At 49.1% G+C, this 23,008-nt stretch overlaps 1 protein-coding gene across 6 annotated transcripts in view; it reads right to left on the bottom strand.

The window, feature by feature from the left end:
* The window catches only part of TNIK (TRAF2 and NCK interacting kinase), a 149,495-nt gene that overhangs the window by 15,615 nt on the left and 110,872 nt on the right, over nt 1-23,008 (bottom strand). For 2 of the 6 annotated variants that reach the window (XM_040074032.2, XM_058421902.1), the window contains exons 13-22: nt 21,636-21,746; nt 21,089-21,175; nt 19,656-19,856; nt 14,821-14,985; nt 12,917-13,156; nt 10,569-10,675; nt 8,145-8,308; nt 6,959-7,056; nt 6,210-6,233; nt 2,180-2,364 (exon numbers count right to left, since the gene is read on the bottom strand). In XM_040074032.2, the coding sequence (XP_039929966.1) occupies nt 2,180-2,364; nt 6,210-6,233; nt 6,959-7,056; nt 8,145-8,308; nt 10,569-10,675; nt 12,917-13,156; nt 14,821-14,985; nt 19,656-19,856; nt 21,089-21,175; nt 21,636-21,746 (1,382 nt within the window). The remainder of the gene's footprint in view (nt 1-2,179; nt 2,365-6,209; nt 6,234-6,958; nt 7,057-8,144; nt 8,309-10,568; nt 10,676-12,916; nt 13,157-14,820; nt 14,986-19,655; nt 19,857-21,088; nt 21,176-21,635; nt 21,747-23,008) is intronic. The other 4 variants (XM_040074035.2, XM_040074033.2, XM_058421903.1 and 1 more) reach the window with 4 other exon arrangements.

Below are 23,008 nucleotides of genomic sequence, written 5' to 3'. Positions count from 1 at the left end.
TGCCTGCATCGTATCAAACCTACAACTGGACAGGCATCACAAAGGCACTCCAGACACAGCCCACCATACTCCTACAGCACCTCTCCTGTGAGGAGCTCACCCCTCCCTACCATTAGCTTTTCTCCAAAGGATGAGAAAATAGCACAGTTATTCCAGTTTTAAAATAAGAAAACAGGGCCAGAGGAGGTTATGTTCATTTTGAGACTGTTCAGCCGGTGAATGAATGGCTGAGGCAGCCCTGAGGTCCCAAATTTCATCAGTGCACAGTTTCCACGAAATCCTGCAAGAACTCCCTGGCCATGAGCAAGAGCTGGCTTGCACAGCTCAAGGAGAGGGAGCTGAAGGAAGCCACCAGAGTCTTCAGATGGAGAAATGATATCTCCAGAGGTGGAGGGAATAAACAGTCCCTCCTATCCACTGGCACACAAGGCAATGGATAGGTTTATCCTGCAGCAGAAGAGATCTGGATAGAGCTGGAATGAAGAGCAGCCAAGTGCTCAGGGAGGAAACCCAGGGAAGTTTGAACACGGGTTACACAAAGATGACTCAGATGGTGCAGCAGAAGATGAGATGATCTCTCTTGGCCTCACTTTACGACAAACACGGAACATAGGAAAATAAATCTCTGTTAGAAAAGTCCCTTTTGTGAAATGAGAGGATTTGCTTTCTTTTTCCCCAGACATGGGGCAGTGCGGCTCTGCCTGCAGACACCCCTGCATCTCCAGCCTCTGTCTCTGGGACACGACAGAGCCAGGACACTGTGGGACACGTGGCATTGGGCTGGCAGGGGCTGGCAGCACCCAGCTCACGGCTGTGCCTGCCATCCCACACATGAGGCTGCAAGGCATCCAGTGAGACATCTATCCACTGGGAAGTGCTGTGTCAAATCCAAGGTGTCTGAAGAAGGATGTCAGCACCGATTAACCACTCCTGATTAAACTCCTCTTCCACGAGCAGCTTGAGGCCCCTTCTCACACGCCTGAGTGCCCATCCGACTGGTGCACATTCAGAGCCATCCCTCTGCCTCCAGTTTAAGAGCTCTAATTTTAATTCTTCTGCTGGAAGGAAGCACCAACGCAGGAGCTTGGCACTCTGAATAACATGGACCCAAGGAGACATGGTCTGCCTGCCACTTGGAGGGCTTCTGTGCTGCTCCATGCCCCACCACCATGAATCAGAGAATCAAAGAACTGCTTAGGTTGGAAAAGACCTCCAAATTCCTTGAGTCCAACCATTCACCCATCATCATGTTCACTGCTAAACCATGTTCCTGAAGCCAGGTATGCCTGTATCAACTGTAACTCATTTCGCAGGAAAAAAATGGAAATGAACTGATTAAAATGCAAATAATCCCCTGAAACCTTCCTACAGCTCCTCTGTGAATTCAAAGGGGCAGGATTCAGATCCTGCTGCCAGGCAGAGATCTCCAGAAATGCCCCTGCAAGGCACTGGGTGGGAAGCCTGAGCAGAAATGCTCCAGGAGCTCTCTCTGCACGGCAACAGCTCCCTGTGAGGGTTGAGGCTGTGCTGCCCTGATCTAGAGAGACTCAAAAGCACAAGCGTCCCATGGGACACAACAGTCTGCTGATCTCTTCATTTCACCATTTTAACCCACCAACACTGACTGAGCCAAGGGCACAAATCCAAGACAAGGATTCAGGATTATTATAATCCTGGCTCTACCAGCTGGCACTGGGCAGGCCACCAAGTACTGACACTTTAGCATGGCTTAATTTGGGGCAAGACCAGGCTCAAGAGCAGGCAGAGTTTTAACACGTCCATCCCATGGGCAGGACCCATGGTGTGGATGAGGTCAGCTGTGCCCACTCTGGCCAAAAACCTGCCTGGCTCATCAGCAGGAACAGCTCCATCAGCTTTGAGCCAACATTCACTGAATATGCAGCAGAAATAGCTCAGTTTTCCCCATTAATTATCTCTAGTTTGGAACAGGAAAAACACTCATGTGAGTACATCATCCCTTGCAACCATGACGCTGTTCCCAGCGCCAGCCACCAAACATGGACACGCTCTGGACTTGTCCTTTATCACAGCTACTGCTCCCCCAGGCCAGGACACGCCAGGGTTTCCAGTCCAGGCCAAGGCACGTCGGGGTTTCACCTCTGGAAAAACACAAACCAGGGTTTCACGGTTTGCCCCCCGAGATGAAAGCGTTCCTCACATGAGCCGTGGGATGTCACTGACAGGCACGGTCCCATCGTGTGTCTCGTTCTCCCCATCCTCCTCCTCCTCCTCGCTGCTCTCCGACTCCTCGCTGGAGGAGGAATAGTCCGTCACCTTCTTCAGGGGGCGATTGGTTTCTTCGATGCGCAGCTCCCTCAACTCTTTGGCTAGAGCCGTCAGATCCTAAAGGGGATGGGGGCAAGGAAACAAGGAAACGATGGCTGTTACGTTCGGAGCAAGGAGAACGTCACAAACATCTCTCCAAAAGCCAATGCTAACAGCACGAGCAACAAGAAATAGCTTTACAGAGTCGTTACAAACATGAGACAAACGTAAGACAATGTTTGTAGCATGTAGCATTTATTAAACAAAACAAAACTGATTTACGCTCACTGAAAAGTCAATAGCCAACCTCTTCTTTTTCTCTTTGGAACGTGTATGTGCATATATATACACACACTTATATGTATATACACGACAAAATTATATTTGTTGGAAAAGGTGAAGTTCAGTCACCATCATAGTAAACTGGAAAACAACGTCACTTCAAAGATTGGCTCGGAGAATTTCTCCTGCAGGGTTTTCTCTTCTTTCAAACTTCTCAAAGAGACCCCGTAATGGTATTTATTCTGTAATAAATGCATTTGGGAAGGAAGCAATGACAGCATCTCCCATGGAGTGGTGCAATCCCCACGTCAAGAGCTGCTTCCATGGTGAGTCTCCGCTGTCGGGCGGCTGCCGAGAGGCGGTGAGGAGCACGAGGAGAAGCGCCCAGCTCAGCCAGACTTGGGAGTCACAGCTCTGAGTCAGCCACATGATCAAAAAATAATAGTAATAATAATAATAAAAAAAAATCCCTCAGCGGGACCCATTAAAGCACTTTATGTGAAATGTGGCAGCCTACAAGCTAAGGGAAAAAGAAAATAAATAAAAATAAAGCCTTGAAACGAGAAAAAAGATAGGAGCAGTCCCAAAGCCTAGTTATAATTTTTCAGTTTACCATGACTTTGATGAGGTCTCAGACCCGACAGTCATATAAAATAGACACTGCTATTTCAAAACAAGGAACATGGCAGGCACCGTGTAGAAAAGAGACTTTTTGTTATCTTACATGCTTTTATAGCAATGCAGGGGGAAGCAGTAGGGCAGAAAAGCATGAGAGCTCGAATTAGAATGGGTTAGAGAACTCTGTTGCACAAGACATGCACATGACGAACAAAGCATCGCAATAGTCAGTCTTACCATTTCTCCCTATATTAGTGACCGAGGTAGGCATCAGTGCATTCGGTCAGAGATAAAGGATTAGGGAGAAAGAAACTCATTGAAAAAGACTAAATTCCACAATTGTCTTACGGCCATACTCTCATTTACTGCATTTCCAGTTTACCGTTCCAGCAGGGCGGCTACGGCAATATTAATTTACGGTTGCAAAAGGAGCTCTTACAATCTATCCTGTCGACACGTGAAGAAAAGGATGGAAAAGCTCTATGGCTGAGATGCAAACCCGGTTCATTTTTCAATGGTGAGGTAGGAATGTTTTGTAAGCAATCTGCGCTCTGGTTGCTGATGACCCACACCTCCCGGCGGGCTCCCACCGGTGACAGCCGCACATTCTGCTCCCAGGTCTGCCCTGCCTGGGCTCTGACATAAAAGACTCCCCTGAATATTGGAGAGCTTTTGATCAGACCCATAAATACAACCATACAAAAAAGGCCTTGTTTTTTATAAAAAAAATAAAAATTGGTCAATCCAATTGACTGGATTGGCTCAGCTGGGTTGTTCAGCCTGGAGAAGAGAAGGGTCCACAAGGAGACCTCAGAGCATCTTCCAGTATCTAAAGAGGCTCCAGCAGAATTGGAGAGGGACTTTGGACAAGGGTATGGAGTGACAGGACAAGGGGGAATGGCTTGAAACTGACAGAGAGTAGGTTTAGTTACTTGGAAGAAATTCTATATTCAGACTGTGGTGAGGCCCTGGCACAGGCGGCCCAGGGAAGCCGTGGCTGCCCTATCCCTGAAAACGTCCAAGGCCAGGATAGAGGTGGCTTGGAGCAACCTGGGACAGTGGAAGCTGTCCCTGCTTAGGGACAGGGTTGAATGGGAAAAGATGAACTTTAAGGTCCCTTCCAACCCAAACCATTCTCTGATTCTGTAGTTCTGTATCCCTCCAAACAGTATCTTTACCTTTCAAGAAAGGTTCTTTATCATGATTAAAGAGAGACTGTGGTATTTCAAGAGTTCCTTTTCAATGCCAGCATGTTTGGGATTGAAAAAGAGTCAAATCTGCAGTCATGACAACTAATTATTTTAATTAGAGCTGTAGCAGCTTCTATGATAAGACAACTTCTTCCTAAATAAAAATCAGTGACAATTTCAGCAGCTTAACAATGCTTTCCATTTAGAGTATCAAACATGCTCTTTATTGTGCACTTGCCTTTGAATTGAATTAGCGCCTCTCACTTTAAAAGGGATTTTAGGACTGTGTAAGAGCCTCTTAAAACTGCAGCTGGACTTCTGCAGCACAGAAATAGCACTGAACTCCTCCCTGTCATGGCACTGGACTGTGGAAATGACTTCCTTTTTGCACCTTCCACTTTTAACGTGCTTCAAGGCACACCATCAGCCTTTTTGGGCCATCACTAGAAGATAGTCAAGTATTTTAGAAATCAGCTTAATTACTTTTTAATAACTAATTTGAAAGTTCTAAGAGCAATAATACTCACAGACAATATCATCAGATAACTCATATTTCCTAGTTAAAGCTTTGCCTCAGGATGGTTTATTCTTTGATGCTATCATTTTCTCTAAGTAATGAGCACTTTGTAGGATTAAACAGCTTCACTGAGTTGCTCCTGGACCAAAAACAATCTGACAGCTAGAGAGAAAGTGCTCTGTAGTCCCATACGTGTTCCAAGTGTTGTTACTGGGAGTGACATAATACCTAAGTTCGTGGTGCCAGTGCTCTTTAATTACTTTTAATTGCAAAGCCTTCTTTAGATTTAATATTTGCTGGAATCACGTCAGATTGGTTTCCGAAATAACATCGCTCCTTGAGCTTGAATTTAGCGCACACGCTGCTTCTATTTAGACGCTGATTTATGTGCTTTTTACTCAACAAAGCACCTCATTAAACAAAATGTATTGCTCATATGTTATCCAAGGGAACAAATTAACTAACCAGCACATCTTCCTTCTTTCATCTCTTCTATTTTTACAGGAAAGAGACTGCAGAGGAGGCTGCTGAAACCAGTGCTTTCCACTACAGCCCTGCAGTTACCAGTATCAGCAGTGTGCACAGCGACGCACGTGCGAGGCAAGTTAAATGTTAAATCAGGAATGCCGTGTCTTTTCCCATGAATGTTTAAACATTCACCACTGCCAGATGCACATTTAAAATACTATCCTAAGAGGAATAGGTGTACTTCAGGACTCTCATTTTTTTAAGAGGATGAATGAGGACCAACATCCAAGATGGCTCTGCTCACTCTGGCTTTGCAGCGGATGCTGGCCCACGAGAATGAACAACCCACTGTGTTTTTCAAGCGCCTTCTTTTTGAATCAGGCTTAGAACACATTTCAAACAGCACTTGATGGCCTCGCTGAAATCAGCAGGTGGCCGGGGGCTGTGGCTGAGAGCAGAATGTGGTGAGGGGGTCCAGGCTGCCCGACCTCCTCCACTGGCACGAGAAACCTCCGCTCTGGCTCCTTCTCCTTCCGACACGCCGAACAACGGCAGCACCACCTGCTCCCCGACGTGAACGCCGGGACGCCTCTGCCCTGGCCTCCATGCAAGTGGTGTGGCCAGCAGGTTTTTGGCAGCCCAGGGCTGAGCAGAGCAGGCCAGCAGTGCCGTCCCCTCCCCGCGGGCGGGCCCCCGACGCCGGAACGCCGCCGGTTCGCTCTCCCGTCCGACCCGAAATCGCATCGCCACCTTTATCAACGCCAGCGCCAAGAAAACCCAGCTCGGATTTAAGCACTAACTAGTCGACCTTGCATAGGCATGACCCACTGAGAAAAGATATCACTAACCTCATCTATAGCTTTCTTATAGCTCTGTGGGTAAAGGAAGAATAATCAGCATCAGAGGAAACAGATCGGGACAGGAAAAAGCCAGAGGAAGGGCAAGCAGGTTAGAAATAAAATTAGAATTGTTAGCTCAACGCTGTGGAGTGTAGAGAAAAAAAAAAAACACATCATCAACAAAACATTAATACATATTAAAATAGAGAAGCAGTGGAAATTCATGTAGTTTTTAGGCCGACTCATAAGTTTTTAAGGTGCAAACGTCAACAGTATTAAACGAGGAGGAAACACTTCGGATGAGATTTTGCTCAGAATAATAGAAGGGGAGTGTACAGAGACCACTACCAGGTGGGGTTTTAAGCTGGGAAGGCTGTTGGGGGCTGCTTGGTTCCCCAGCCTTCAGGAGCAGAGCATCCCTCCGCGGGTGCTGCGGGGGACATGCAGCACGGAACACAACAATGTGCCATCGGCCACCGCCGCGCCCAAGCTAGCAAAGCCCTTAAGCGTCTGCTCCACCTGGAAACACAGGCTTAAGTGCTTTCCCCTAGGCTTGGGCTCCTGGTAAAAACTCATGCACTCTCTTAAGCATTCAAATCCCCCAGGGGCTCTCGCCGTGCTGCTGCTGTCCGGTCTCTGCTGGAGCAGCAGCAGTACTAGCCTCGGTTTTGGGGTCCCCGCGGTTGCGCCACCGCACCGAAGGGAAACGTGGCCAAGCCAGCTGGCAGCATTCCCACGGGAAGGAATTGAGGACTCACAGCGGGTCGGCTGGGTCGTGTCACGTCCCTGTTGTCCTCCTGCTTGACCTTGGCGGGCTCATGGGAGAGCACAGGGGACCCTTCGGGCTTGGCATTCCCTGGGTGAAAGGCAGGTGGAGAGAGTGGGAGTTAAAATGCTGCCAAAAGCCACCACTGCATCCTGTCACCTGGGACAGGTGGGAACAGGGGCTTCATCGTCACTTTGCTGTCTTGAAAAACCCTGCTGCTCCTTTCTGCTGCTCCACCAACAGAGCAAGAGAAATCACAGTCCTGCCCAGCCTCCACCAACAGCCCTCTCGCAGAGTTACTGCTCCTTTTCCACTAAAGAAACAAATTTACTTTGCCGAAGAGCAGGGCATGTGATAAATGAGAAGCTCTGCAGCATCTGACATCGCTAGCACAATATTTGTCACAGGATTCCTCATTAGTAAAAACAAAACCAAACCCAAAATGACAATGGGTTACAAACTCCTTTTATTGACTACCTAGAGGACTGACGGTTTCAACAACAGACACCATCATCTCATGGCCAAGTCATAAAATATTCAACACATGGAGGCATCATTTGTCTTAATGCTCTTCAGCCCCGGGTTGTGTGGGGCTGTGCCAGAATGCAGATGTGGGGGTGTAAGGGCTGTGGCAACTCCACTACCATTAAACAGGGGAATGGAGTATCTTCAGGAGGGGCTCTAGGATGAGAAGTAACAATTTGGCTACAAACATAACCCCCATGTCAGCACGGCTGCCTGGTGGAACCATTTGAGGGAAAGCTCCTTACACGTTACGTCACCCCTCTCATCCCATCTCAGGCACAAAGACAAAGCCCCCCCCAAATTATCTATCAATTAAAAGTGAAACACACTCCCACATCAGAAGAGGTGCACCTGGGTGGAGGAAGACAGGAAGCACACTGGGGTTTTTTTTGTTCACTCTAAAGCATAACCCCCACCTCCTTTTGCACAGGCAACTTGGCAGTGTGATGCTGTGGCCATCTTACACCAGCCTCCAGGGAAACGGGGCTGTTGGCAACTCTGCCTGCAAAGAGGCCAGCAGGTCACAAAAGCACATCAGAAATGATGGATCCTTTGATTTTTATTTTTTAAGAAAACACAGGCCTCTTGCCCTTCCTGCTTGTCAGGAAGCCTCACAAAGTGTTCCTGCTGCTGAGGGATGTTTCCAAGCTCACCTCTGACTCTGTTGCGCTCGCTGGAGCCAGCCTGGGAGCCAGGCTGGGATCCACCCTGGGAGCTGGGCTGGGAGCTGGGAGTGCTGGAGCTGGAGGAGCTGCCACTGCTGGTCCTCTGCAAGGGGCTCTCCACGATGGTCTCTGTCCTCCTCAGGTCTGGGTTGCTGCAGGAGGACGAAACAGAGGGGCACCATCAGCCAGGGTCACCCCCAGGGCTCCAGACCCTTCCCTCACTGACAGGGGCGGCTGCAAAGGCCAGGAGAGTCCTCAGCTGGAGGAGACGAGGCTGAGGGCAACAATTTTGGGTGCACTATGACCACGACAAAAGAAAATTGCCTAGAGGAGCTTTCTGCTCTTATTTTTTAAAATTTGGCAACCACTGAAAGATCCTTTGCTCTCGATCCCCTGTCTGTAGATTTGCAAAGCTGGAGTTAACTTATTAGGCACCAAAATTCTCCATAAAAGCAGGAGGTTGTGATGTGTTGTTAGACAAAGATTTCAGCAAAGCAAGGATCTCCAGTTTGCAACAAGGCTGCAGATCACTTGTACCACTTAATTCACAGTCCCCAGTTTTCATGGCTTCACTTCAAACTTGCATCAGATACCCACTTTTCCTCCTCGATTTCTCTCACCCTTGTGAACACAGATAAATCTAGAATAAAAAGCGTCCTTGATACACAAGGAGTGACTAATATCTCTCTGGGCATCAGATGCCTTTAGGAAATTAATTCTTACTTGGCATTGAAATGACATCAGAAGAGATGTTCATGCAGAGTTAGGCAATTTAGTTTTATACAATGTTTCTGGAAGTGATCTTATTCAAAGACCTCTTTAAATTGTATAGTAAATATTCCCCCATTTGTCACAACAGGGTGACAAATAAAAGAAGGGATATATTCTGTAATATTTACATTTATGCATGGAGAGAATCAAGAACCAATGGGGAAAAAGGAAAAATATTACATTACTGTGAGAGAAATGAAGTATGAAATACTTTCAGTGAATACTTAAGTTTAATGGACATGTGGTAGCATTCTAATAATTTCCAATTTGCATCAAACTGAAGGCCTCCAGCTCATGCTGTATAGCTGACGTCCTTAGCTAAATTAACTAATGAAGTATATTTGAAAACCTTTGCAAGTGATGTATTTACCTGCACTGAGCAGGACAGGGACAGTGAGGGTGCAGGAAACACTGGGCAACCTTGAACCTGAATCCCAGACACCCATTATCCTTTTTACTTTCAACACCATCACTTATAAAGACTACGCAGTCCAATATCCCTCTGCATTTTAAACTGCCCTTCAAGCAACAGCTAATTAAAAAGAACAACATTTTCAAGAATGCAAAATGGTTCAGCCTTTGGCAAAGAAGAGCAACAAACCACAATATGCTTTTATCCTAATTAAAAATAGTAATAATAAAAAAAGAGAACAACAAGAAATACTCTTCCTCCTCCTGCTGCCCCTGCCAGCGACTCGGGGCTGCTGCCTTTGAGTTTGCCGAAGCACAGAGGGGGCACTGAGCTGGAAAGGGAGGAGTGTGCTCAAACTGGTGACAGCACGCACAGTGAAAACATCCCCACACTCACTTTTTGACCTCACCCTCTGAGGACAAGGCAGGAAGAAGAAACCAAGGCGCTCCCTCACGCAAGGCTAATTGGAACTCGCATTTCTCCCGGGTTGTGCCCGTCTGAGGTCTCTTCTGCGAGGCAGAGACAAGCTCTCGCATGACTAAGCTGTGTTTCTTCCATCCAGCTCTGAGCAGAGCTTGTCAGCTTCCCTGCTCCTTTTAAACATGCCCAGGGACAGCTGTGACACGGCAGAGATGGGAGCACAGCAGTGGCACAGCACCTTGCTCAGCGGCTCACTGCTGGGCCAGAGCTGGGTCTGGCTAAGCTAAAGGCCCAGCCCTAGGAAGCTGAAAGGAATTTAATCCTTGATCTACATCTAGAGAAGATCTCAGCAAGCTGCATGAGTGTCAGTCCTGCAGCACATTCTTCAGTCATTATATGTGAAAAACTGCTCTGATGCATAAGAAATGTACAGAATGTACCACTGAGACTTCCACACTGGCTTACAGGGATCCACTGATCAGCAAGAGGTGAGAACCAGCACCTGATTCCACTAAGGAGAGCACCCAAATTCCTGTTTGACGCCACAGCAGCAGATGCAGCATCCCCCTCCAAACCCTGCAATGCCCAGGAATGCATTCAGCCAAGGGAGCAAAGCCTCCAGGGACTCCAGCGCTCGCAGCCTTGTCTTTATAAATCACTAATGGGTGCAAAAATTCATCCCAGAGACAAGAGAAGCCTTGCAAATGTCGTGGTGTTCAGTCAGCTACAGCAGGGCTGGAGCTCAGCCCCTGGGCAGTGCAGCAGAGCCACGCTGGGATCGCTCCTGCCCATCCCCTCCGTGTCCTCACCTTGCCCGGATGGGCTGGGAGCCCAGCCGGGGCCCCAGGGCGCTGCCGTTGCCTGGGGAGTTCTTCCTTGCCAGGGCAGGGGATATGGAAGTGGTTCTTTGAGGCACCTGCAAAAGAGTGGAGACATCTGCAGTCACCCAGCCTGGGCCATCACGAGATCACCTGCCAGCACTGCCTCAAGGCTGATTTACAGCTGATTTCCCACTGAGAGAAAGGCAGTATTTAGGGCAATTCTAAAATACAAGGCGCTCAGCTTTTAGAAGGGATCGCTGGAGCGTGAGGCAGCAGCAAGCTGCAAAGGTGCTCTCAGGGATGCTCCTGGCACGGGAGCCCCCAGAGCAGCCTGGCTACCACCAAACAGGGCCCTCACTTTTGGAAGAAATGTAGGCACATAGAGACACACAAATAGATATAATTTAAATCTAACAAAAGCCACAAAACTAGTTTTTAAGGTAAAATTGAGACTGAAGTGCATTTTAACAGGCACGACGGGGGTTTTCTATCTAGCTCCGATATGACACATGCCAGCAGACAGAAGGTGTTGACTGGTGGACAAACAAGAGGGTTGACAGTGGGAAGATCCAGACTGACCCACCTGCCACTGGGATTAAACACTGTGACCTTCACATGCTGCTGCCAAAACCTTGCTGCTGGCAGAAGGGCTCGGCACCAACACCCAAAGCCAACCACAGCCTACAGGGGCAGTGAGAGGTAACCCTGGAACTCTCCCCCATCCCGAGGGAGCTCAGGCATCACTGCACGGCCACGGGTGCAGTGGCCTCATCCCCCAGCACCTCAGGCGATGTGGAGAGGCAAGACAATACTCACCGTTCAATACCTTGCACCAGGTAACAGAGAGGCCAAGGGCTTGTCAGGATTAGCAAGAGAAAGGATTAGGCTTGGCTTTTTTTAAGAATAAACACACGGTTGCATTAGGCAAGATAAGAAAAGATTTAGAGAGCTGGCAATGCTTTAGACTGGAGCATCACCAGCTGCAGCTTGTCTCGGTACAAAGCAGTCTCCCCTCCAGGTAGGGTACTCTCCAGTCAGGACTTGGGGAGTTTTCCACCTTCCTCTGAAGCATCCAGCCATAAGCACTGGCAGAAACAAGACCCCAGACCACAGAGACAGCCGGTCCTGCCTCTCAGGGCAGTCCTTTTGTTTCTGCCTGCAAACACATCAGACCCACCTCGGGCAGTGCAGCGTGCAGTCAGGCTCCTCATGGGTGGTACAGCCAGCACAGCAGCCCTAAATGTGATCTGGTGGGAGTCCCTCCCAGAGCCCCTGTCCCCTCAGCCAAGGGGGAAAACACTGCACAGTGCTGGAGAGCAGCTTTTCCCCCAGCAGCCATGGTCTCACCACGAAGGGCATCACTGCAGCTGAGTGTCCTTCTCAAAGGACTCATGGCAAAAGCCAATGTTAAATTGCAGGGGCTTTTTCTTAATTAGGTTCAAACCAGGCAGCCACCCTCCTGCACTATGGAGGAGCCAAGCACACAGACAGTTCCAGGAGCTGTTGGCTTGCTGTTCCCTTCAGCAGAGCACTGATGTCTCCTCTTGCTTGGTGACAGCAGAAACAGGAGCATTATTAACACCTGTGACACCACCACACATCCCTTGCACAGGGAGGCTTACCTGGTGACTCTGACTTTGCTCCGAAAAAGGCAAGCCACTCACTTTGTAAATACATGGAAAAATTGCCTCTCAATCAGGGACAAATACTGCCTCTCAGTCACTAATCAATTTATAATCATTTCTCCTCTGTAAAAATCCTCCTGCCTGATTCACTGATTCACTGTAAGGGGAACTTTAATGGCCAAGTTATAATTCTTCCAAAGTGAAGGTGTATAAACAACACAATCGAAATACTGGCCCAGAAGAATCCTAATTAAAGAGGTACTGCCAGACACTGCCAAAATGTCAATGAATGTATAAAGCTGCTGGAGCCCTTACAAGTCTTCCATCAAATATTGATCGCAACTGGAAGCGAGGTACTGGACTAAAAATGACCTGTCTTATTGAGTATGACAAATTTTATGTTCCTATAATTCTATTTAAGCAGAAGGTTGTTTTTTATCCAAGGGAAAGAAGAGATTAATTTGTTTTGGCCTCTGTCCGAGCTCGAGAACTTTCTTTGCTGGAGGGCAGTGCTGTTTTGCAGCCAAGAGCAGCTCCCAGCACGTCCTGCAAGCCCTGCCTGAGGAAATGCAGCCCCTTGGGCAGATCAGCACCCACTGCAGAGCCTCGAGCTGTTGGGGTGGGCTCAGTCCTGCCCACTCTGCTTTGCCAGAGGGACTCAGCTCTGGGATTTGCCTCTGAGGTGCTGAAAGTGAGGAGCAATTGTGTTACCTTTGGTGGAATGTCTTCCTCCTGCCGTAACCAAGAACTTCGGTCAAACTTTTCAATGCGAGGGGGCAGAGGAGGGTTTTCTGAGGTGGGGTCCGAGTTCTGCCTTGGCATCTCAGTGCGGTGAGAGGTCACCGTCAGAGCCTCCTGAAACCCAGCCAGTCCCTTTGCAGGCTGTTCATGCAGTGACTGAGACCCAGACAAGGAGCTTCCTTGGGATTTCACAGTGACCAGATGTGGAATCTAAGCACCAAGTCAAAACAGAACTATCAGTCAAAATGGAGGGTTAAAAAAAAAAAAAAAAAAAGGAATTAAAAAAGAATTTAAAAATTTGATTTTAAAAAAAAAAATTTGATTAGCACTTTGGATGCACTGAAAAGCCCCCTTGGTCTGAGATCAGCACTGCCTTGGTTTCAGGAACCTCTGACTTACATCACTCCAACGCAAGATCTGTTAAAAATCACGCTCCCGCACACACCGTGCCCGCCCCAGGCTCTGCTGCTGCTGGCCCAAAGTCCAGCTCCTACACCTGCACCTCTGTGGTTGTGCTAATGAGGTTTGGCATGGATTTTCCATGTTAAAAATGAAAAAAAGAAAAAAAAAAAAAAAAAAAAAAAAGGAAAAGATAATAAACAATAACTGATTTTTTAAAACAATCATCAGGAATTCTGAGGCATAGATGGCTTAAAAAATATCTTGAGGCATGAGCTTCTATAGGTCTCGGTGGCTCCCATGGATCAGCCCTACAGGTTGCAAGTTTAAGGAATACTGACATCTGTTCTGGGAAATCTGATAAAATCACAAGGTTACAGTTTGTGAAATCAGAGCTTCTTCCCAGGACTCTGTGAAGCTGCACTCCTTTGATACAACAGGGTGGTGACTTTTATTTGAAATTTCTACATTCATGTCTCTGTACGTATCCATGTCTCATGGGTACACCTGTATGCATACACTGACACGGGGCTCTGGGCTTCAAGCAACTCTTTCATGAGTATTTTACTGCCAAACCAAAGTCCTTGTAGCTGCTGATGGTACAGGACACCAAGAAGGTCGCTGAAAATTATCTGGTCAGTCAGAGGGGTGACAGTGAAGTGGGATTTGCCCACTTTCCCAACGCATACAGAAAAAGTGTGTTTCAGGGCTTTCCTGCATATTTTTGTGTAAAGCTGGCTCTGTACTGGAGGTGCTACAGGTGGCTGGCACTTAGTTGGCACATACTCCATAGAAAGCCCAGCTGAACTTGGAGCAAAGGCTTTGTACTTCCCTCTGAAATCCCTGCTGGAGTCTGTGGATCTGTGGGAGCAATTCCAGGGGCTGGACCAGAGCCAGCACTGACACTCCTACGGCTTTTGGTGGCAGAGTACTTGCAGACCTCATGGCTGGGAGAAACTCCTAAAATAACGATGCCCCTCCTCTGTGACAGTCATGGTGATCTATGCCCTCTCCAGATGTGCTTGTGACTGATGTCAACTCAATGGAAAACCAAAACAAAACCTTGAATCAAAGCAGCAAAGAAAGCAAAACCTCTTTCTGATGATCCTCAGCATCAAAGCATCCCGGGTCTTTTGTACCAGGCGCCGTGGTTTTAGTCCTTTACATAAACCAGATCCAAAGAGGATCAGAGCAACAGCTGCACTGGACCAGAGCAGCAGCTCCTCCTGGTCCTCCAGCTTGTTTCTAGCAGTAACCAGTACGTGATGCTTCAAAGGAAGGTATAAACCAGCGTGATGTTGCTAACACATGGAGGTGACAAGAGGAACACACTCATGCATGCAGATGCTGCTCTTACTCATGAATACGCTCAAGGCTGAGAAGCCAGGGAGCCAGGCGCTATTTCCCTTCCATCCACTCTTCCTTGTTTCCTTACCAGCACCCCCAGCAGCCTGGCTCCGGGGGAGCACCATTACCTGCGGGTCCACGGGTCGGAGCAGGGGTGGGGTCCGGGCTGGCTGCACGCCGCTGATGCTGAAGGACTCCGAGCGAGGAGGCAGGTTGGGGTCCGAAATCCTGTTGGCCACCTTGTGGGGCATGGCCGGCGAGCTCTGGCGGTTGAGCCGCGAGCGCTCCTCCACCTGCGGGACACGGGAGAGGCGTCAACGCCCCGGAGAACCCATTTCCAGTGGAAATCCGAGGTGTGCCTGAACGCACAGAAAGCTCTTTTCTCTTTAGGTACCTCCTATCTACTGTTTGATCAAGGTGGTGATCGGTCACAAGTTGGGCTTGATGATCTCGGAGGTCTTTCCCAACCTAAGTGATCCTGTGATCATGGAATCCAAGTTATCCATCAGACTGTGCGATAAATGCATTTTAAAGGCTCAAGAAGGACTGCTTGAATTTATATGCTTAATTTATTTCTGAATATGAAATGGAAAAATGAAGAAAAAGAAAAAAAGAAAGAAAAGGCAGCAGACCTCAGAGAGATGTTCCTAGAAGATGACTCTTGAGCAGCTCTTGCTTCTCAAATGGATCTTTAAGCAAGGGGACCATTTTCCTTCACTGTTATAAACAACACAATGAGTAGTTTTGTTTGATCTGAATAAAAGAATAAACATGGCAGCCAGAAAACTGTTGGCTTTGATCTGAATTTACTGAGTCTGGCACCTTGTCATGTACAGGAGGGGAAAAAAACCTCTTTTACTGAGAGAGAACATCAACCTCAAACCCACTGCTTTCAGCCACCCTTGATGGTGGTTTCAGCTCAGCCAGCCGTGCCATCCTGCAGTTAGGCTGTGCATTGATATTCAGGCAGCATATGCTATGCAGAATTTTTGATACCTCGAGATCTGATGTGTATTTTATTTATGTGTCATTAAAGTGTTAAATACCCCTAGCGTGTCTCGATTCCACCGTGGATGGTGCCACGTTAAAAGGCAATATTTACAACAGGTTTGCCTGGAAAGAAGCACAGCTCTCCTTTAAGTAAGCACAAAACAAAAGAACCATTACATGAGTAAAAATTAACCCTTTTGAGAGACTGAGCATGAGACAGAGTAAAGTCTAGCTATGAAATTTGTGTTAGGGCCTGTTTCCTTTTTAAGTTCATGAGGGGCCACCTGGGCTACTGCTGAGTGCCCAAAGGCCACCACACCTTCCCCAGGCACTGCCCACCCGCGAGCAGAGGCCGTGCAGAGCTCTGCTCAGCACTGCCCAACAAAGGGGATGCAGGGATGAGAAGGGGAGCAGGGTGAGAAGGAGAACTCCCTCTGAAAAGGGAGCAGCAGCACGAGTGCTGGGTCACAGGCTGCTCCAGTCCCTCTCCTCATCAGCCAAGCCTTGGCAGCAACAGCGACAGGCGGAGACGGAGCCGCCGCCGGGCGCTCCAGCTGCTCCCGGCACAGTGCCAGGCCCTAATGTGCAGCTGATTGTGGAGGATGTCCGAGCTGCTGTGGAGGAGAGGGCAGGAGAGGGATCAAATGGGGATGTTTGGGTACTGGGAAGGAGAAAGGTGCTTGATTTCCCACTGCCAGTATCTCCTTGCTTGCACCTTGTGGCACCAGCGCAGCAGAAGATGCTCTTGGGACTCTCCAGCTTGTGCTTGGTGGGGCCCTACTGATTCCACAGTTAGACAGAGAGGGGTAAAAAGCAGCAAAACCCTTCAGGAGTTCATCACTGCTCAAGTACAGACCACCTCTAATTGAACTCAGGATTCCCCAAAACAGGAAACATCCTTAGCAGTGTCTGTGCAGTCCCAGTAGAAGGCTGCTAATGTTTTAATACATCACTTCAAAGTGAGAGCAGGATAAAAGCCACGGGGACTGAAGGAGGAGCTGATGTGGGCGTTGGCTGTTGCAGAGAACAGAGCAGCTCATGATGTACAGCTGAGCCATGAGCTCTCTCAGGGAAGTTCTGAACAGCGGGAAAGCACCACAGGGGCCAGCCACCATGTGGAAAACGTCTGATTGAACGTGTCCCCTCCTTTCTGCACAGTCACGTGTGGCATATTCCTGCCCAAATCCAGCTGACCAAGCTTTCCCTGGCTCTCTGCAACACCTGGTTGAGCAAATACTGATCCAGAACAGAAAAGTCAGTAGCAAAGGGAGCTGCTAATTACAGGACCACAGCTCAGAGTGCTAATGACATCCCTGGCTGGATCACCAGAGGGTCCCAACATGATCTCCAAAAATGCCCAAACAGTCCATAATTATAAGAGATGTGCCTGGATAAACAGGGCAGGTCTGGGAGAGCACCCAAGCTACATCCCAAGTTAACTTCCAGTGGATAACCCTGGATAACAAGAAGATGAGTAGAAGGGGCAGCAGAAGGGAGTGTGCATCCATGCATCTTGGCAGGATTATCTGCTCAGACTGTTCCATTCAGCATCAGGAGAAATCCTCGACTGTGCTTCAGGGAAGCCGTGAGAGATGCAGCACAGGCTGGTTCCTCACCCAGAGCTTTGTCATCACCAACAGGCCAGTCCCTCAGCCAGGGGATGCAGGGACATGACCACAAGGTGGCTGGCCACAGCCTCACCTTGCTGCTTTATCCCACTTCTGCAGGGTCTTGGGGTCACCCTGTGAAAATGAGTGAGGTGGGAAAATGTGTGCACAAAGGAGAGGCGTGAAAAGCAAAGACGGGCACAGCATGAGGGAGGGCTCAGCTGTGGTGATCAAGCTCCTCAGAGAGAAGACTTGAGACCAAAAAAACCCATAAAAACAAGGGAAGTATGGGATGCAATGTAAAATCCTCAGGAAATATCCAAATAAGCTTTGCACAGCCTCCAGAAACTGTAGGCTGAGCACCAGACTTGTCTTTTCATTGTTCCCACAGGAAAACAAAGTCTCAATATTTCTGTTAAATGAGCATGCATGGGTTGGGTATGGAAATTGCTAAACTATAGCAAGAACCATGGTAGGCTCATTAAGTATCAGCACAAATCTATCTGTGGAGCCAGCAAAGGTGGGCCTTCAATATATGCAGCAAAGTACCTGAATTGTGTTAAAAGTAGGACTAAAAAGAAGATAAAACGGGATGGAGGCAAGAGGAGTCATTCTGGGGGATTCCCAAGGGTGCTCTGCTGAGGCAGTACATCAAACTACTGCTCCCAACAGCAGAAAGATGCCACAGCTTGGAGCATTTAATTAGAAACCAGACAGAGTGACACGGGTAAGGAATAAATGGTTTGCAGAGCTAATTGGTGGAAGCTGGAGAAGTTCCCCAACAACAGGAAACCTCATCTTCCCTATGATTTTGGCAAAGGGTAAGAGGCCATGTTCTGTTGCTCTTATTAACACTGTGCAGTTCCCAATGTCCTGCTTCCAGTGACAGCATCAAAAAGATGCCAGCCCCATGCAACAGAAGAAATGGGCCTTTGTGTTTGAAAGGCAAAGCTAAATCCAGCACTTTTCTCCTTCACCCCAGACAAAAAAATAATATTCCTTTCTACATATCTTTGCTAAAGTTTTGCAGACAGTTCCAGAAGTACTTTTGCGACGTTCTAGAGGGTTTACTCAAAACCAGGCAATGAAGGACGGAGTTCATTCCCTCTTCCCTGCCCACTACCTACTCTCAGCACTCCAGCAGATGGACAAGAGTGACCCAGTTCTGCCCAGAGCTGCAGAGGCACCACCCAGGGGGAAGCCTCTCCTGTCAGAGGCAGCTCAGCACATCTGGAACACCTCATCTGCAACCCCACTTATCAAACCTCTTCTTTCACTGGAAGAGCTGGAGAATGATGATGCAACCCCGTGAAAATCCATCATCTGGTGCACTGCCACCAAATGAGACTGAAGACTGAACTGGAAGGTAACAAAAGAAAAATCCAAGCAAGTGTGTAAAGAGATGAGAAGAATTTTAGACACCCGTATCTACCTCTGTGATGGTTCAGAAAGGCCAAGATATGTTCTTGTTGCCTTTTTTTAGCAATACAGAGCTGAACTCCTTGAGCTTGCAGGTATTGTGGATGCAGCTGAGGACTGTCAAGAGGAAAGACCAGCTACATGTTGGATGCACATCACATGTCTGCAAGGACTAAAGGATGCCAAGCAGTGCTCCTACTAAGTAGGAAGAATAGGGAAGTTATTAAAAGATCTTTCTGCCCAGGAGTAGGGTTACAAAAGTAAACAAAAAAGAACTTTAGAAAATTTAATAGCAAGAGCAGGCACCAGTCTTACTGGAGCCACCACAAAGAGATTAAGGAAAAAGTTTGCACATGATCCTGAATCTGCACTGCAGACAATACATGTCTTAATCTTTCCAAGACTATTTAGACTAGCAATAATTAATATTCAAGATGTCACAACTATTAAAATTACTTCTTTTTGCCTGAGAGAAAAGATCAGGAAAGAGCAACCCCAAGGGACACAGCCCTGAGCCTGGGTGGAGGGAAAGCTGCCCAACCCCTGCAGAATTAGGGCTCAGCAAGGAACCTCACAACAATCACCCTCTGCATTCAGCCCTGACCCCCCCAACACTTGTGGACATACCAGGAAGGAGAACGAGGAGATGATCCTCAAGGTCCATTCCAACCCCTTAACATTTAATGACTCTACATCCACAAGCCCCCAGACAGGCTGAACCCCTCCAGGAGGGATACGCCCTCCTCCTCGCATGCCCTCCTGGAAAAACCTCCCTGTGTTTGTACAAACACACCCAGACACACTGCAGCGAGCTGGGAGTGTTCCCAGCACAGCTGATGGCACCTCCTGGCTCCCCACCCTGTGGAGCACAACCTGCTGGGTGTATTTCAGACCCGGCCCTGCGGATGCAGGCGAGCACCAACATCCTCCTCCCCGCTCTCCCTTACCTCCTTGGCCCACGCTGGCTTCTCGCTGGCATTTATCCCTTCTTTGTAATGGTAGAGGGGTTTCTTCTCTGCTGGCCTCTGGTCCTGCCTCTGCTGCTGCTGCTGCTGCTGCAGGGACACCAGGTAGTCCCTCTCCTGCTGCAGCTGCCTCTGCAGCCTCTCCGCCTGCCGCTGCTCCTCCAGCTGCTTGCGCTTGTACTCCTACCCAGGAGAAAACACAGTGACAAGGTGCCCAGCCAGATGGATCTGTTTGGGTCAACAAAGGGGCCTGAGCATCTGAAAGGGTGTTTTCTGGCAGAGCTCACTGATTTGAAAGGCTTTGGGGACTGAGCTGTAAAGCATCCCCGAGGAGAGACAGCAGAGCCAACAAACTCAGAGTTGTGACTCTGCCAGTGATGCTCTGCAGCCACTGAACTGGGAATGGGGAGGTGAGTGCTGCCCTGTCAGGGAAAGCAAGACCCACTGAGGGCTGATGTTTGCTCAGGAGTTACCACTCTTTCTGGATAGAAAGATGAAGGATCAATTCAATGGGGTGCCAAAACATCACCTGGTCAAGCTGGGGCTCAGAGTAACCTGGTCTAGTGGAAGGTGTCCCTGCCCATGGCAGGGTGTTGGAAAGAGATGATCTTTAAGGTCCCTCCCAACCCAAATAATTTCATGATTTTATGGTCAGACAAAACCCAACTGAAGCCAACTCCTCTGTAGGACCAATTAATTGATCCTGGAAGAGCCAGACTGCAAAGCCAACTGTGTGATCTTGCTGAATCCCTACAGCTCTCTGAGTTTTAAAGAGTAAATAATTTTGAGAAGTCCTTTCAAAAGGCAATGGCTTGCATGAGGGCTTTTTTTTTTTCCTAAATAAAATAGCAAGACAAAAAAACCCCAAACAAACAACCCTGTAGATTAAAAGAAAATGCAGTAAGAGTAACAGCTACCAGCAGTAAAAAGGATAACTCAAACCCAAATTAAATAAAAAAGAGGACACCTAGAATGCAAACAGCACACAAGGGAATAGACAGTGTTCCTGCGAGGAAATTGAAACAAAAGCCTTCACTCAGAGCATGAAGAACAGCATGGCAGGGTGGGTTTGATGGATGCAGGCACGCAACAGCTCGAACACACCCCAACATGCCGCAAACAGCCTCCAAAACCTCACAGCAGCGACCGGGGCTGCTCCTCTCACGAGGGCACACGCGCGCCAATGCTGCGGAGGGGACGCAGCGAGAGCCGTGCACCAGGAGGGGACCCAGCCCCGAGCAGAACGGGGGATCCAGGCATGCTGCAGCCACAGAGCTGCACAGGAGGCTCCGGGTAGGCTGGTGACAGCGGTGTCCCCCGTGTCTGGGCACGTCAGGAGGCACTGGGGGGACACGGGTGCATGCGGACGCGACACGGGCAGAAAGCGGCAAGCGTGGCCGTGGCCTCCCATTTACCAGAAGTAGAGCTTGCTCCTGCAACAACTGCTGCTGCAGGATCTCTAACTGTCTCTGCTCCTCCTCTAACTGTCGCCTGATGTACTCCTGGAGGCATGGGCAGCAAGGATCAAAGGAAAAAGAGAGAGAAGGTGAAAGAGCCAGTATTTCCGGAGAGGAAGGAGAATGAGGTGGGCACCCACATCCGCCCCGTCCAAGCGATCTGATCAATCAGCCTGGGCACCCTCCATCCCTGCCCGAAGAGCCCAGGGGGTCCACCGCTCTACAAGAACGAAACCACTGGGAAATGGAGAACATTACCCAAGAATAATAACAAATCTGACCCCAACAACAAGCGGGTGTGGAAAACCTGCAAGTGCCTTCACATCTGCGGGCCAGCAAGTGGATCCACACAGAAATAAACAACGGCAGTGAAAGCGACACACGCGGTGTTAACAATTAAGCAATTTGCTCTCAAGTGGTAAGAAATGAGTGTTTACGAGAAAATCTCTGATTAGAGGCAGAGGAACCCGTGCTGAAGGCGATGGCCCCACTCCCACCCTGTTACCTGCTCGTGCTCTGCGCGCCGCCGCTCCTCCTCCCGCCGCATCTGCTCCTCGTAGTGCCGGCGCTGCTCCCGCTCCTGCTGTTTCCGCAGCTCCTTCTCCCGCCTCTGTTGCTGTGGGGGGCACGGGGTACAGGTCAGCATCCCCGTCCTGCTCCCCAGGAGCTCCTTTTTCTCATAATTGTTGGGGTGTCCCCTCGCCCACAGACCCAGAAGGCTCCCAAGCCATCCAAGGAGATGCCCTGCCAGCAGGCTGGTCCATTTGGGACTCTGTGATCCCACTCCATCCTCACACACTCTGCTGCTTGGCACTGGCTGTGGAGAACCCACAGCACCCTCCCAGCCAGAACCAGATCATTTCTTCTCCCACCTGCAGATGAAGCCACGGGGGCAGTGCATGGTCCCCACATTCCAGCATGGCCAACCAGGGGGTTAAATCAGGCCTCAGACACCGGGGAGCTACACGAGCCCATCGCCTACAGGTAACACATCTCAGCCCCAAACCCACCCCTGAGGATGAAGGAGGGCCTTACTGCCTACTGAGAGGGAAATGCCCCCCTCTTTATGTTTGCTGAGACCAGAAACCAACAATAAAGACTCAAAATCCAAGGGTATTTCCTTTTTCAAGCATCAAATGAGCAGGATTGGACCTTCCTTGCTATTCTCAGGTCATGCCTGCCCCACTCCCTCCTGGGTGCATCCCTGCCTGCTCCACGCTGCTGCTGACAGCAGTCCGGGGAGTTTTGGGGTGATGACAACCCACAGCCTGCTGTCAGTCACCCTGGGAACACCACACATCTGCTTTTAAGCCAGCCTAACTCCTGCAGCTGCCCAGAGCGTGCCGGGAGCAGGGGCTGGCAGCCAAGGCAGCCCCTCACTGCAGCACCACAGCCAGCATCGGCAGAGGGCACTCAAATGCCAGCATTGGCCACTGGAGCTGCCTGCCCTGACTCCATCCATCATCTCCATCACCTCCATCACCTCCTGGGCGCAGCCCCACGCACACGGGAAGGCGCCCGCTGAAGCAGAAACCTGGCGCTTTCTTCTTTTTTTTCCCTGTCTTTCTCTCTCCGGTGGCTGAGCAGACTGCAGAGGGAACGCTGTCACCGGAGAAGCTGGCAATGCCATGCATCCACTGAATCCTGGGGAGGGCTGGAGTAAGCAGCTGAAAGAGCTGGCTGAGCATTCCAGAGACCAAGATGACTCCGTGTGGAAGTGCTGCTCTGCAGGAACCTGCACTGTATAGATGGATTTAAAAGCTGTATCCATCTGTAGATACCTATATAGATACTGTATTTTCCTCCGTATTCTATATATTTGTGTCTCTGTGGAGATGTACATCTAGGGATATCTTTACAGATAGACATTCAGGGAGA

Source organism: Hirundo rustica, chromosome 10, assembly GCF_015227805.2.
Source record: "Hirundo rustica isolate bHirRus1 chromosome 10, bHirRus1.pri.v3, whole genome shotgun sequence".
In the NCBI taxonomy this organism is placed as follows: domain Eukaryota; kingdom Metazoa; phylum Chordata; class Aves; order Passeriformes; family Hirundinidae; genus Hirundo; species Hirundo rustica.
Note: the sequence above shows the minus strand (reverse complement) of the source record. Positions and strands in the feature narration are given on the sequence as shown.